The 15,447-nt window shown below is 44.2% G+C and overlaps 1 protein-coding gene across 1 annotated transcript; it reads right to left on the bottom strand.

Moving 5' to 3' along the window:
• Positions 1-4,862: 4,862 nt before the first annotated feature.
• LOC132780208 (gap junction beta-4 protein-like) lies at positions 4,863-14,435 on the bottom strand. The gene is made up of 2 exons (XM_060783788.2): positions 14,365-14,435; positions 4,863-6,208 (listed from the first exon to the last, which is right to left on the bottom strand). Exon 2 carries the CDS (start codon positions 6,175-6,177, stop codon positions 5,473-5,475), a length of 705 nt encoding a protein of 234 aa, XP_060639771.2. The 5' UTR covers positions 6,178-6,208; positions 14,365-14,435; the 3' UTR covers positions 4,863-5,472.
• Between the last annotated feature and the right edge of the window lie 1,012 nt (positions 14,436-15,447).

Below are 15,447 nucleotides of genomic sequence, written 5' to 3'. Positions count from 1 at the left end.
GACGAAATTTGTCGTCAGTTAGACTGAGGCGGATCAGCGCTATTGGTACTCTTGGACCTCACAGCTGCATTCGACACCGTGGACCATGACTTGCTGATTCATCGATTGGCTATGTCTGGTGTACGAGGTTTAGCCCTGAAATGGTTCAATTCATTCCTCTGGGACCGGAGACAGAGGGTGGAGTGGTTAGGCCAAAGCTCTGAGAGCGCCTGCCTTTGCTGTGGAGTTCCCCGGGGTGCCATCCTCTCGCCCCTGTTTTTTAACATCTACGTCCGGCCACTTGCTGGACTGGTGCGGAGCTTTGGCATAGAGTGCTACCAGTATGCAGATGATACCCAGCTACTCTTGCGTCTCGAACCTGGGACAACCGCGATTCCTGAGAACTTTAGGCTGTGTTTGGAAGCAGTGATGAGTTGGCTGCGAGCGAGCAGACTAAAAGTGAATCCTGCAAACACTGAGATACTCTGGCCTGGCCAGCCGCCAGAATTAATCCAGTCTCTGCCTGATTTCGATGGGGAAGTTCTGGTTTTGTCTGCCACTGTTAAAAGCCTTGGGGTTGTGTTGGATTCATCGCTGACGATGGAGGCCCAGATCACTGCCATAAGTAAGCAGGCCTTTTTTCATCTTTGCCAGGCAAGGAAATTGGCATCCTACCTTTTGGTAGAAGCATTGGCAACAGTAATCCACGCAACAGTCACCACTAGGTTGGACTATTGCAATGCCTTATATGCTGGCCTTCCGAAGTCAACGACGGGAGGGAGGCGCTTTTGAGGCAGGCCTCACTCGCCCAGCGCCGCTCCTTTTTTTTTCTGCCATGGCTGCGGGGCACCTTCCCGCCTGTTTGCCGGTTGGGCAGGGTCCAGGGGCCCGTCGGGATTTTCCTTTGCGGGGGGGGGGGGGGACGCGGACACTTGCACATGCGCTGTTATGAATTCTTGGTTTTAGGGGGGTTAAAGTTAAAAAATTTTGGTTTTATTGAGTGAAGGACATAGTATGCTTTGTGTACAGTCTTGTGTCCAAATTTGGTGTAAATTCTCCCAGCGGCTTTTGAGTTCTGTTAATCCCACAAACGAACATTACATTTTTATTTATATAGATGAGAGTTGGGCTGGGGTCCTATACCATTTTAATAAAATCTTTATTTTCATTTCTTTATATTTTTCCATTTTAATTCTTTTATCCTGTTCATTAAACTCTCTGTGACTTGTCTCATCTGTGGCCCTTCTTTCTGTCATTTAGTTTGCACGATGTTTATCATATATTCACCGTCCTTGACCATCAGTTCGTATATTAGTCCTGACAATCCTTTCTCTAGTTTCCATGCTTTTAGAAATATCTCTTCCATCTTATCTTCTTCCTCTATTTTCATTCCATATCTCCATAAGTTTATTATGTAGTCCTAATACTTCTAGCCAGTTTCTGTTTCCAATCTTTTCCATTATTCAATGTAATGGTATTCATTGGCCATTCACATCATACATCATACATATCTTTAATTCTGTATAAACCTTTATTCCTCATTTCTTTCCACCACTTTTGGTTCATCCTTATCTTGTATAAGCACCGGGATTGTGGAGCAGCAGACTGAGTGTCAGCTGCATTAAGATCACTCTGACCAAAAGGTCATGAGTTCAAAGCCAGCCCGGGTTGGAGTGGGTTTCCAACCAATTATGTGTAGCCTGTTGTCGACCTTTGCAACCCGAAAGACAGTTGCAACTGTCAAGGAGGAAAATAAGGTACCACCTTAAAGTGTGGGGAGGCTAAATTAACTGATTTATGAGGCCATAAAGAAGACTCCAGCAAAGCATTCTAGCGGGGAAGCATGCGGGGAATGCGGAAGTGCTTCATCAGTGTCGCAGATGGACGATGAAAGCGACAGCTTCCCTGGCGGCCAGAAAAAGTTAAAAATAGCCTCTGTCTATGTCTGTATATGTTTGTATGTCAAAAATTGGCATTGAATGTTTGCCATATATGTGTACACTGTAATCCGCCCTGAGTTCCCTGCGGAGTGAGAAGGGCGGAATATAAAAGCTGTAAATAAATAAATAAGTAATAAATAAATATAGACGCTCCAGAGGTGTTCATTTAGATCAGTGTTCCCAGCTTTTTTTTTTAACCAGGGACCACGTTGACCAGGGACCACTTTGACCACGAACCAGCTGACCAGGGACCACTTTGACTAGGGACCACTCTTCAATATTAGTACCAAAAGGATTATGAATTGGTTTTTGGTCAACTTTAGATTTTGATGCTGATTCAGAAAATTGTAATGGATAGACCACATCAGCTCTAGTTCCTGATACAGAACATATGCCATCCAATAGTCACTATCTGCTTGCCCACAGAAAACCCTATTTGATAATCTAGAGCTGATGTGGTCTATCCAAGGGGGCGAGGCTGGTCAGCGACAGGGAAGGAGTGGCAGGCGGCACGGAAATAAAAAAATAAATAAAGAGGAAGGAGCGGATTTTCGTCCCCGTAGCTCACCGGTGGTCTGGTGACTGATTTTGATGTTACTGGCATCCACCCCCACCCTCAATTTCTACACAGTTTAAAAACAGCTTAAAGATAGAGTCCCACAGAGCAAAACTACTTCCAGCCATTCCCCGCAGGACTCTGACTTAAAATGTGTTGAAAGTGTGTAGCAACAGCTCCTGATTTGTGCAGAAATTGGTAAATGCACTTATTAACACCCTTGTGTTCAGGGGCGGCTCAACCCATTATGCGAAGTAAGCATTCGCAGTATAGTTGATTTTGCCCAGGGGCGCTCTTGAAGCGCTCTTGGGGGAAAATAGACCTTGACATATGCGAGTTGTAGTTACTGAGATGTATAGTTCACCTATAATCAAAGAGCATTCTGAACTCCACCAATGATGGAATTGAACCAGATATGGCACACAGAACTCCCATGATGAACAGAAAATATATATCAGTGATTGGTTGGGGGGAGGGGGGCAAAATACTGTTTGCTTATCATTGAAAATTACCTAGGGCCACCCTGCTTGTGTTAGATCACTTTAGTGATGTTTGAGAGAGGGTATTGGTGTGGGTGGTCTTCAAATGAGCCTCGATGCTTCTTTTCTCACCAGTAATCCTGAAATTGCATGATACTTTTAGGTTAATTTTAAAAATAATGTCTTCTTCGGGAATTGTGCAATGTTGATCTCACTGCTGTGGCTATATTTTCCCCCTTTTTAGACCTAGATTTTAAAAATCTGTTACTGCACATTTTCCCTTAAAAATAAATAAATAAGAAGAGGAATGTAGAATGGGCGGGGACTATACTTGCATGTGTGATAGTACAGAACATGGAGGATTACAATAGAAATAGACAAAAGTACATTGCATGCGATAGGGGACAATATATTCGTCTGCCGATCCAGTTACGAGCACAATTCAAAGTGCTGGTTTTGACCTACAAAACCCTATACGGCTCCGGTCCAGCATATCTGTCCGAACGCATCTCCCTCTACATCCCACCTCCGAGTTTGAGATTTTCTGGGGAGGCCCTGCTCTCGACCCCACCTCTATCACAAGTGAGGTTGGTGGGGACGAGGAGCAGGGCCTTCTCAGTGGTGGCCCCTCACCTGTGGAATTCACTCCCCGGGGAAATTAGGTCATTGACATCCCTCCTCTCTTTCAGAAGGAAATTAAAAACATGGTTGTGGGACCAGGCTTTTGGGCAATCTGGCAGTTAGATAAGGACAATGATGACCAGAATCGATAGTATTTGACAATGTGGAATGAATTACGGACTCTGGGATGGCGAACGCTGAGTATTAGATTGTTTTTATTGATGTATAAACTGACTGTCTTAATTGTTATAATTGCTGTTTACATGTTTTGTCCATTGTTATGTTTATGTTGGCATCGAATTGTGCCTTTGTAAGCCGCCCTGAGTCCCCCCTCGGGGGTTGAGAAGGGCGGGGTAGAAATACGCGAAATAAATAAATAAATGAAATTATAAACAGAACTGAACAAAATGTGATGGCAACAAGAACCCCCCCCCCCCGCAAGCTTCCTCCTCTCATGCGATGAGGTCCCTGTTCTTCATTTATGTGTCAGCTGTATTTTAGTGAATTATGTGTATTTCATGTCTTTACCAATCCACACACTGTCTTGCTAGACAAAAGATATGCCACACAGATGATCAGTAAAGAATAAGGTATTATACCTTTCTTATGCAGAGAACCATATGTGCTGTCATGCGCTGGGCCTGTAGACAGGGCGTGCTCTGTATGCCCAACGGGATGCTGGGGATGCCTCGGATTAGAAGCCCTATAGATTTCCCTAAGCAAAGTATTTAGAAACTTGGAAAGTTTAACACAGTTCTTTATTAGTGCTTAGGTCTTCAATAAATCAAACAAATACTTCAAGGCTTTGAATCAACTGGTGGCAAGGGACAGGCAACTATCTTCATGAACTGTTTCTTCTCTATCAGGGAAATCCTTGACCTCTACCTGGGCAATCTGTCTTAGGCTCTGCTGGCGTGGGCCCCTACACCCAGTCCAAATTGCGTTATGGCTGCCGCGAGTGGTCCTTACCAAACAGAGTCCTTTTGTAGATTTCCAAGAGGAAAGAAGGTCTTCAATTCCCAGCGAAGGCTGGCTGTAAAGCTGTGGGACTGGATTCCCCCAGCAAAAGCTATGCTTCTCTGTAGAGCTGTGGGACTGAATTTCCCCAGCAAAAGCTATGAAAGACGAAGCTTTCTACAGGTGGAACTGACTCACACCCTGTATGAAAGGCTTCTCTGTGTGACCTGAACTAGAGGTCCCCTTTTTCCCTCCTAAACCCAGAAAAAGGGGCGGAACTAAAGAACTTAATGATGGTTGATGGGTCATTGGCCCTATAATTGCAAACCAAGGGAAGCCACCTTATTGCAAAATGCATGGGACTTTGAAATACATGCAAACACTCAAAGAAAGAAAAAGAAGCTGGAGCTCCTGGTACAGCCGTACCAGAACACCATATATATAGTCATATGAACAGTTGTATTGACTCACACAATGTCCTTTGAAAGAGATTCAAATGGTTCTTGGGTGTCCATGTGAGAGATCTTCTTCCAGCAGCCAAGAAGCAAAAATACTAACTGTCTTGGCAAGCTCCTGCACAGAAAACTTAAACATGTAACTGTTGCCAAAACTCCCAGGCTCAGGTAGCTTCTGAGCATCACCCAACCAATAGCTTTGTGCTTTGCATTTTTCAGTTAACAAACTCACCAACTGGTTTTTACATGCCCCAACAAATTGCACCAATGTGAACCATTTGTGCCCTAATACTTTCTTCCAAGGCTTCCAATATTACATTTTTGAACAACAGTCCCAAGAACCACCATGACCAAAACCTGGGTTATTTTTTCCTAGTCTACTTCTTAATTCATTTCTTCTCTCTTACAGCTTTATTTCTGCATATCAAGGAGAGCCCTAATGATTCAAACTGCTTTGCTCCTGGTGTTTATGGATCTTGGGTTAACTAAAAGGAGATGTGAGAGTCCATTTCAAAAATGTCCTTTGGCTTCTTGGAGACTGCAAGCTTGGTGCATTTCTTGACTACTACATAGCCCACCTCACAGATATTGAGAATGACACAGAGTATGGCAGTAGCTGCCATGAAATACGAGAAGATATTCTTTTCTGTTGTCTTGGCAAGGAAGCAGGTGACTACATTGGGACAGGGGGATGCAGCACAAGTCACCATTTTTGGAAGGTTGAAGTTTGGGTAGAGGCAGTGAAAGATGTAGAGGAAGGTGAGATCTACGGCCACTTTGATGAGGATGCTGAGGAGGTAGGTCCACCAGAGACCTCCATGATTCTTACTGAAGTTGGAGTAGTGCAAATGGCAGTGTTTTCCTGCTTCCTCAGTGTGCTTCTGTTGCTGGGCTTCCCGATAGGCCACATGCAGAAGAACGAGAAGAGAAGGGCAGGTCACAAGGATAAGCTGGAGGGCCCAGAGACGGATGTGAGAGATAGGGAAGAACTGGTTGTAGCAGCTCTTGGTGCAGCCAAGTTGACCTGTGTTACACACAAAGTCCTGTTGGTCATCAGACCAGACGTCTTCAGCTGCCACCACGTAGACAAGCAAACGGAAGATGAAGACCACAGTCAGCCACACACGACCCAAAATTGTGGAGTACTTGTTCACGCCACTCAAGAGTTCTCGGTACGAGGACCAGTTCATCCCCTCAGCTTTGAGGTTATTCCAGGAAAAGCTGGGCACAGGGTTGGGGTTGAAGGAAAGGAAAAATGAAAATGACATTGCATGAGCTAATAGCAGAAACAGAAAGGATATCCTTATAACAATGAGTAAAGTATGTTGGTTTGCTTAAGTACAGGAGGGGGCATAGCGCTGTATGCTAGATTAATCAGGCCTCCTAATAGCTCAACTCATGGGAAGTTGTAATTTTAGAAGGTGATTATTATTATTATTATTATTATTATTATTATTATTATTTACTTTGCTTATATACCGCTGTTCTCAACCCGGGGGCGACTCACAGCGGTGTACAACATAGGAAGAACAAAATTCAAGACACAGTGTAAAACAATTCACAATCCAGCATTATACAAAAACATCGTCATTACTACGAAAACCATTCAGCATCGTCTCATCGTCCAAACCACAATCCAGTATCATTTTCCGTTGTTCCATTCCTATAGTCATTACCAATCATTGCACTTCTTGTTCGAACGCCTTCTTGAACAACCAAGTCTTTAATTTCCTGCGGAATATCATCAGGGAAGGAGCCAGTCTAATGTCCACGGGAAGGGTGTTCCACAGCCGAGGAGCCACCACCGAGAAGGCCCTATCTCTCGTCCCCGCCAGCCATGCTTGTGAAGCAGGCAGGATCGAGAGCAGGGCCTCCCCGGAAGTTCTCAAAGTCCTGGTGGGCTCGTAGGTCGAGATGCGGTCAGATAGGTATCTTGGGCCGGAACTGTTTAAGGCTTTATAGGCCAACGCCAGCACCTTGAATTGAGCCCGGTAGCAAATCGGCAGCCAGTGGAGCTGGTACAACAAGGGTGATATGCGTTTTTTGTCAAAGAATGTTGACACCTTACCAAAGTAAGACTGCCAGAATTCCATAACATTAATAATGGCAGTTCAAACCTCCATGTAAAATAATAATATTAGCAGTACTACTACTACTACTGCTACTACTACTACTACTACTAATAATAATAAATCCAGAATTAAAAAGTCCCAAGTGTAGACTCTGCAAGGAAGCAGATGAAACAATAGATCACATCCTCAGCTGCTGCAAGAAGATTGCACAGACAGACTACAAGCAGAGGCATAACACCGTGGCTCAGATGATTCATTGGAACTTGTGCCACAGATACCATCTGCCTGCAACAAAGAACTGGTGGGATTGCAAGCCTGAAAAAGTTACAGAAAATGAACATGTCAAACTACTCTGGGACTTCCAGATTCAGACAGACAGAGCTTTGGAGCATAATACTCCTGACCTCACAATCCTGTTAAAAAAACAAAGGATAGATTGTTGATGTTGCAATACCAGGTGACAGCAGGATTGAAGAGAAACAATTGGTAAAGCTGACACGATATGAGGATTTAAAGATCGAACTGCAAAGACTTTGGCACAAGCCAGTCAAAGTGGTCCCAGTGGTGATTGGCACACTGGGTGCAGTGCCTAAAGACCTTGGCCTGCACTTAAACACAATCAGCGCTGACAAAATTACCACCTGCCAGCTGCAGAAGGCCACCTTACTGGGATCTGCACGCATTATTCGCCGATACATCACACAGTCCTAGACACTTGGGAATGTGTGTGATGTGTGATCCAATTCAACAGCCAGCAGAGTGTCTGCTGTGGACTCATCTTGTTGTGTTTCAAATAATAATAATAATAATAATAATAATAATAATAATGAAAACATTTTGTTCACTTTTATGGGACCCTGCAGGTCTTTGTACAGCTTTTTGTGCTCAGCAAATTGGGTGTAGCATTTTGGTCAAAGATGACTGTGAATCACCAGCAGCTTTGCCTACAGGTATGATGGGAAAGATACACCCAAGTGGCTTGATCTGGCTTGACAGTCACACTGTTGGGTGTGAAAAAGAGCCACCTGCAAAATTTCAGTAGGATAGAAAGATAACATCTAGGGGCAAAATCATTTCCTGCAGCATGTTGACAGACTGGATAGTTCAGGGCTCATTATCATTGCAGGTCAGATACAATCCTCTAAATTAGAAGATGTGTCTTGAACAAAACCAGGGCCACCAATTTATATTACAGTTATATTTTCCAATAAGCTTTATTTTATTGGATGTATCCCTCACTTAATGCGTGAAATGCAAGGCAACTAAGACAGCTAGCATGGTGGAAGGGACTGATCATTAGACTACAACTCTGGAGGTCGGGGTTCAAATCCCAGATCAGCCATGCAACTCTCTGTGTGGCAAGTCACACAATCGCAATCTCAGAGCAAGACAACAGCAAAGCTCTTCTGGACAAATCCTGCCAAGAAAACCCTGTGATAGGATCACTATAGTTCAGAAATTCTTTGAAGGCACATAACAACAGTAACAAAATGGATTAAAAAGAATAACATTTCTTCTTTCCCTTTTTCCCCTCTCTTTTCTTATTTTATTTTCTTTCATTATTATTATTATTATTTATTTATTCATATTTTTATTAGTATCATTTTTAAAAAAATCTTTTTCTGATGTCTATTGGAAAATTTCAATAATAATATATATTTTTTAAAAATATAATGAAAACAAGAAAGAGATTTTCTTTTTCTAGAGGCCATCAACTAAACAAAGCGCAGAAAGGGAAGTCTGAGAAAATTCCTTCTTCGGACTTTAATTCCCAGAAATAATAATAATAATAATAATAATAATAATAATAATAATAAAATCCTCGAGGGCAGTACGTGTGAAAAAGATCTTGGGGTCCTCATGGACAACAAGTTAAACATGAGCCAACAATGGAAGCTTTTGGAAACTTTTAAGCAGAGGCTGGATGGCCATTTGTTGGGGGTGCTTTGAATCCAATTTTCCTGCTTCTTGGCAGGGGTTGGACTGGATGGCCCATGAGGTCTCTTCCAACTCTATGATTCTATGATTCTAATAATAACAATAATAACTACTTTATTTTTATATCCCGCCTCCATCTCCCAAAAGGACTTGGAGCGGCTTACATGGGGACAAGCCCGATCAACATAGTTAAAACATCAACATAATTAAAATAGATAACATCATAAAACAATATAAAACAACAACATAACACAGTATAAAAACAACCACCGAGCAATCAGCCAATGGCCTGAAATGGTGAATAGTTTCTGGGCTCGGGTGGCAGGCTGGTGCAAATCAGTTGTGAGAACAGGGCTGATGAATAAAGTGCAAAAGGTAGATGACGGAATTAGGGATAGAGGGCAATATGGCATAGAACACTATATCTCTGGGTTGGGAACAGTAAAAAGGTAAAGGTAGTCCCCTGACATTAAGTCCAGTCATGTCTGACTCTGGGGTGTGGTGCTCATCTCCATTTCTAAGCCGAAGAGCCAGCGTTGTCTGTAGACACCTCCAAGGTCATGTGGCTGGCATGACTGCATGGAGCGCCGTTACCTTCCCGCCGGAGCGGTACCTATTGATCTACTCACATTTGCATGTTTTCAAACTGCTAGGTTGGCAGAAGCTAGGGCTGACAGCGGAAGCTCAAGCCGCTCCCCGGAATCGAACCTGTGACCTTTCGATCAACAAGCTCAGCAGCTCAGCGCTTTACCCCACTGCGCCACCGGGGGAGGGGTAGTAAAGTGCAAAAATTAAATTTTGGATCATAGCTGGGGCCAAAATTATCTGGGGTCCTGTCTAATCAAAAGCACGTTCCCAAAATGTTCAATAAAAATGTATTTAAAAAAGAAGCACAGTGGAACATCCACGTTTTTAGAAATGCACTCTACGTAGGGCTGCCCTTGAAGACATTTCGGAAACTACAGCTGGTGCAAAGATCGGCAGCCAGATTATTAACTAGAGCAAGTTACAGAGAGCGGTCAACCCTCCTGTTTCAACAGCTCCACTGGCTGCCAATAAGTTTCCGGTCCCAATACAAGGTGCAAGTTATCACCTATAAAGCTCTAAACGGTTCAGGACCTGCCTGTCTGCGGAACCGCCTCCTCCCTTATGAGCCCACGCGGTCCTTAAGATCTTCCGGGGATGCCCTTCTCTTGCTCCCACCCCCGTCTCAAGCACGGTTGGTGGGGACGAGAGAGAGGGCATTCTCAGTGGTGGCCCCCCATCTCTGGAACTCCCTCCCCAGGGAGATTAGGCTGGCACCCTCCCTAGCCACATTCCGTAAGGAATTAAAGATGTGGATGTTTTGTGCTTTCGATTGACGACTCCTATGACCAGGCCCGTAGCCAGGACTTCGTTTCGGGGGGGGGGGGGGGCTAAAAAAATTTTCAGGGGGGGTTTCGGGGGGGGCTGAGTTTCGGGGGGGGGGCTGAGTCTGAGTGAAAGAGGGTCTAGCCTAGCAAACCTTTTGTATCATTACCCCAATACCCCCATGCATATGGGATATATTGAGTATGGTGATCAGATCATGATATGAATAAACATAACAGTTTAAATAATGCACCAGTAAGGCCTTTTCGCAAACCACCATGAGAATTTCGGGGGGGGGCTGAAGCCCCCCGAGCCCCCCCCCCCCCCGGCTACATGCCTGCCTATGACAAATGGCCTGTATCATGACTTGAATTGTCATTCAATCTGATGTCCTATATTATATTAACTAATCCTATTAATTTGCTCTGTTTCCATGATGTTTCCTATGCCATTATACATTGTTATCCACCTTACTAAACCACTTTATCCTTTAACTAGTTCACGTAGTGTAGTTGCTGCCTGGACTTGGGCCCCATGTAAGCTGCCCCAAGTCCCTTCGGGGAGATGGAGGTGGGGTAGAAAAATAAAGTTCTTCTTCTTCTTGTCAGAACAGCCGCCTCCCTGGAGCATTCTGGGACTTGTGATCCACAATAGTCACTTTACCAGTTTCTGAATAAAACCCCTTCCTTAGCTGCTCAGTTCACTTGCCCAAGGCCAACGGAATTAAAAGGTTGCGAGGGGAGAGGAAGTAAACTATGCACATTTTGGTGGATAAATTCTGCATCCTGGGAGTAGCTACCATGACACCCATTTAGCAATGGTCACACCTGGCATGGAAATGAGAACAGGAACTGGGCTGCTGGTTTGCTGGGAAGATGACGTCCGCCTACTTTGACATTAGTAGAACATTCTGCAATCTTTTGGAGTGAAGAAGGTGGATGCTCCAGGCACAGTGTGATGCATGCACATTAAAAAACCCCACAGATATGTGACAACTGCTAGTTACTTGACTACCACAATGTCCATGGATTTTGAGCTGAGCTGTGGCAATACATCTGAACTTCGCAAGAATTCATTGCAGTTACGTGCTTTCAAATTGACCTTGATTCATCAGAGGGTGTTTCCTCACAATATTTCTTTAGAGGAGCTTTGCCATTACTTTCCTTATTGGTTGAGAAAGCATGATTTGCCCGGAATCACTCAATGAGTTTGCATGCTTGAAAGGGAATGGGGTTCCTGGAATCCTTGGCCAACATTCGAATCACTATGCCATACTATATTTGCAAATTATGCTATTCCGGCTCACTTTGCAAATACAGGAAGACTTTGATAACCTTGGAATCCATAATTGCAGCTTCACTTACCCGTGCCCAAGGGAAATCATATCTCTAGATTTTTCTCAGTCTTCCAGGTGATTTTATGGTATGCCCCCTGCCCATAAGGCTCGACAGCTCAATAGCGGTACATGTGAAAAAGATCAATGTCATGCAGTGGCAAAAAAGCCAATGAGATTTTGGCCTGTATAAATAGGAGTCTAGTGTCTAGATCCAGGGAAGTCATGCTACCCATCTATTCTGCCTTGGTCAGACCACACCTGGAATCACACTGTGTCCAATTCTGGGCAACACAATTGAAGGGAGATGTTGACAAGCTGGAATGTGTCCAGAGGAGGGCGACTAAAATGATCAAGGGTCTGGAGAACAAGCCCCACAAGGAGTGGTTTAAAGAGCTGGGAATGTTTCACCTGCAGAAGAGAAGGCTGAGAGGAGACACGATGTGGGCCATGGATAAATATGTGAGGGCAGTCATAGGGAGGAGGGAGCAGGCTTGTTTTCTGCTGGCCTGGAAACTATGATGCAGAATGATGGCTTCAAACTACAAGAAAGGAGATTCCACCTGAACATGAGGAAGAACTTGACTGGAACCATATCCCCAGTGAATACAAAACGATCTTGACAGATTAGAGAGATGGGCCAAAACTAACAAAATGAAGTTCAATAGTGACAAATGCAAGATACTCCACTTTGGCAGAAAAAACGAAATGCAAAGATACAGAATGGGAGACAATGCCTGGCTCGAGAGCAGTACATGTGAAAAAGATGTTGGAGTCCTCGTGGACAGCAAGTTAAACATGAGCCAACAATGGGATGTGGCAGCAAAAAAAGCCAATGGGATTTTGGCCTGCATCAATAGGAGCATAGTGTCTAGATCTAGGGAAGTAATGCTACCCCTCTATTAGGCCTTGGTTAGACCACACCTGGAATATTGTGTCCAATTCTGGGCACCACAATTGAAGAGAGATGTGTCCAGAGGAGGGCGACTAAAATGATCAAGGGCCTGGAGAACAAGCCCTATGAGGAGTGGCTTAAAGAGCTGGGCATGTCTAGCCTGAAGAAGAGAAGGCTGAGAGGAGATATGATAGCCATGTATAAATATGTGAGAGGAAGTCACAGGGAGGAGGGAACAAGCTTGTTTTCAGCTTCCTTGGAGACTAGGACACAAAACAATGGCTTCAAACTACAAGAAAGGAGATTCCATTTGAACATGAGGAAGAACTTCCTGACTGTGAGAGCCATTCAGCAGTGGAACTCTCTGCCCCGGAGTGTGGTGGAGGCTCCTTCTTTGGAAGTTTTTAAACAGAGGCTGGATGGCCATCTGTCAGGGGTGCTTTGAATGCAATATTCCTGCTTCTTGGCAGGGAGTTGGACTGGACGGCCCACGAGGTCTCTTCCAACTCTATGATTCTATCATAGAAGATGAGACAGGCTTCTTCCCTGATCATCAATGCAGGAGGATTGACTTTAATCTTCAATGGCACTCCAATTAGTTCATGGCTTTTGACACCCTAAATCCTTATCCAATGGAAATGTGTCCCTAATTCACTGATTCCAAACAAACCATTGGGAGGAGAGCAATGTCCAGTCTCGATAAAATAGTAAAGAGTAGAGACATCAGACTGGCAACAAAGATCCGCCTAGTCAAAGCCATGGTATTCCCTGTAGTAAGCTACAGATGTGAGAGCTGGACCTTAGGGAAGGCTGAGCAAAGGAATATAGATGCTTTTGAACTGTGGTGTTGGAGGAAAGTGCGGAGAGTGCCTTGGACTGCGAGAAGATCCAACCAGTCCATCCTGTTGGAGGGAAGGATACTAGAGACAAAGTTGAAGTACTTTGGCCACATCATGAGGAGACAGCAAAGCCTAGAGAAGACAATTATGCTGGGGAAAGTGGAAGGCAAAAGGAAGAGGGGCCGACCAAGGGCAAGATGGATGGATGGCATCCTTGAAGTGACTGGACTGACCTTGAAGGAGCTGGGGGTGGTGACGGCCGACAAGGAGCTCTGGCGTGGGCTGGTCCATGAGGTCACGAAGAGTCGGAGACGACTGAACGAATGAACAACAACAACAAAACAAACCATAAATGGTTCACCAGAACCAGAGCTTCAAAAGGATTGAAGATATGGCACTGTAGCAGTCCAGACTTATTTGTCAATCCAACTTGGAACTCTGTGTACTGATTCACCAGGGTAGAGTTCACAAAAATTACTTTTTGGCCAACAGCTCCCTGAATTTCTGAATCAGCATGGTAGCGGGCCAAATTTTCTCTCTTCCCAAAAAGGAACTTTGCAAAGCATAGGCATACCATTTGGATACAATAACTCAACGGATTAATCTCCTAGGTTTTCTATTGCTTTTGCAGATGGGCTGTGCTTGACTTGTTAGATCTTGACCAGGCGCGAGCTGATCTTAAAACCCAAACTATGTAGAATCCACTGCAGTAGTTGTGATTGCAAGTTATGTGGAGCTGTCAGGGCAACACACAACCCTCCACTGCATATTTCTCAGGCAGAAGCAAATCCCCTTGACACAAATTATCTCAGATCATTCCAAAATGCCAGTTTTCAGTATACAAAAACAACCCCTATTTTTGGGGTAGGCACTTTGTATTTTCCGTCAAGTCTACAGCTGAAGACATACCAATTTTAGGAGAAGGAAAAGAAAGCAATCTCAGCTCTTACCTGGAGACATAGCATTTCACTGGCAAGGGTTTGTTGTCCTTTGGGTAGAATGATCCCCAAATCTCCTCTGGTTCAACAATGGAGCACTGAGTCTTGATGCTGGGTGTGCCGCTGGCTTTTGCCGGTGGCTGAACATGAATGGCCCGTTGTAATGTTCATAGTTTTAAATTAGAGAAACTAAATTGAAATGACATTTATTTATTGAGCGAAGAAGGGTTGACCCACACCCATCCTTTGATGACAGACTTAGGTCAGGGGTGCAAATAGTGTGGCCCTCCTATTGTTCTTGGACTGCAGCTCTCATCAGCCACAGCAAGCATAGCCAATGGGGAGGAATGCTAATGGTTGCAGTGAAGTCGAACATGACCCCCCCCCCCCCCCCATAAGAGATAGTAATTTATAGTTTTGCTAAGGGCAAGGATGCCAGACTGGATAATAAGGGTTAAGCCTTGGTCAGTTTGGTGTGTATCATTTAATCAAGGCTTTATGCTCTATTTTCATATGTTTACAGCAGAAAGTAACCAATTTATTACTGATAATCATGCCATGAAAGTATTTGAATTTTTCCATCTGAGGCACACCTGGGCTCCTGATGGTCCCCATCTCACAAATAAGGGACTCTCTTTCCCCCTCATGAACTTTTCCCTTTATGGACTATGGACTTATGATATATTTTCATGATTTTCCTTGTGGCTGAGGTTTCCTCCTTGACCTTTTTCTCCCCTTTCCCTTTGATGAAATCCCACCAGGAAGTGCCCCCGATACTGAAAGGGTGCAGAGCCTAAATCAATCACAAAGAACTCTTATCAACAAATCTTTTGCATGGACAGAAACAAAGGCGACATCCTTGCCCTCAGAGCAGGGAGGTCGCCCCTTGGCAGACTTTTGATTACTTTTCTAATTGGAGATGGGGGGCACCTTCGAAAAGCATCCCCCTTTCTGCCCTGTTGCCCCATTCAATCATTCATCAAAAACTTCACCCAGTATTGTCCCTTTTGTCCTTCTGTTTTGCAGCCACAGAAAGCCGGGATTTTCATGTTTGTATTCAATTATCACCATTCATTAATCAATAGAACTGCTTGA

Source organism: Anolis sagrei, chromosome X (assembly GCF_037176765.1).
Source record: "Anolis sagrei isolate rAnoSag1 chromosome X, rAnoSag1.mat, whole genome shotgun sequence".
In the NCBI taxonomy this organism is placed as follows: Eukaryota; Metazoa; Chordata; class Lepidosauria; order Squamata; family Dactyloidae; genus Anolis; species Anolis sagrei.
Note: the sequence above shows the minus strand (reverse complement) of the source record. Positions and strands in the feature narration are given on the sequence as shown.

Excerpts from the sequence above, each read along its gene's own strand:
- LOC132780208 (XM_060783788.2), bottom strand. The coding sequence starts at position 6,177 with ATGAACTGGTCCTCGTACCGAGAACTCTTGAGTGGCGTGAACAAGTAC.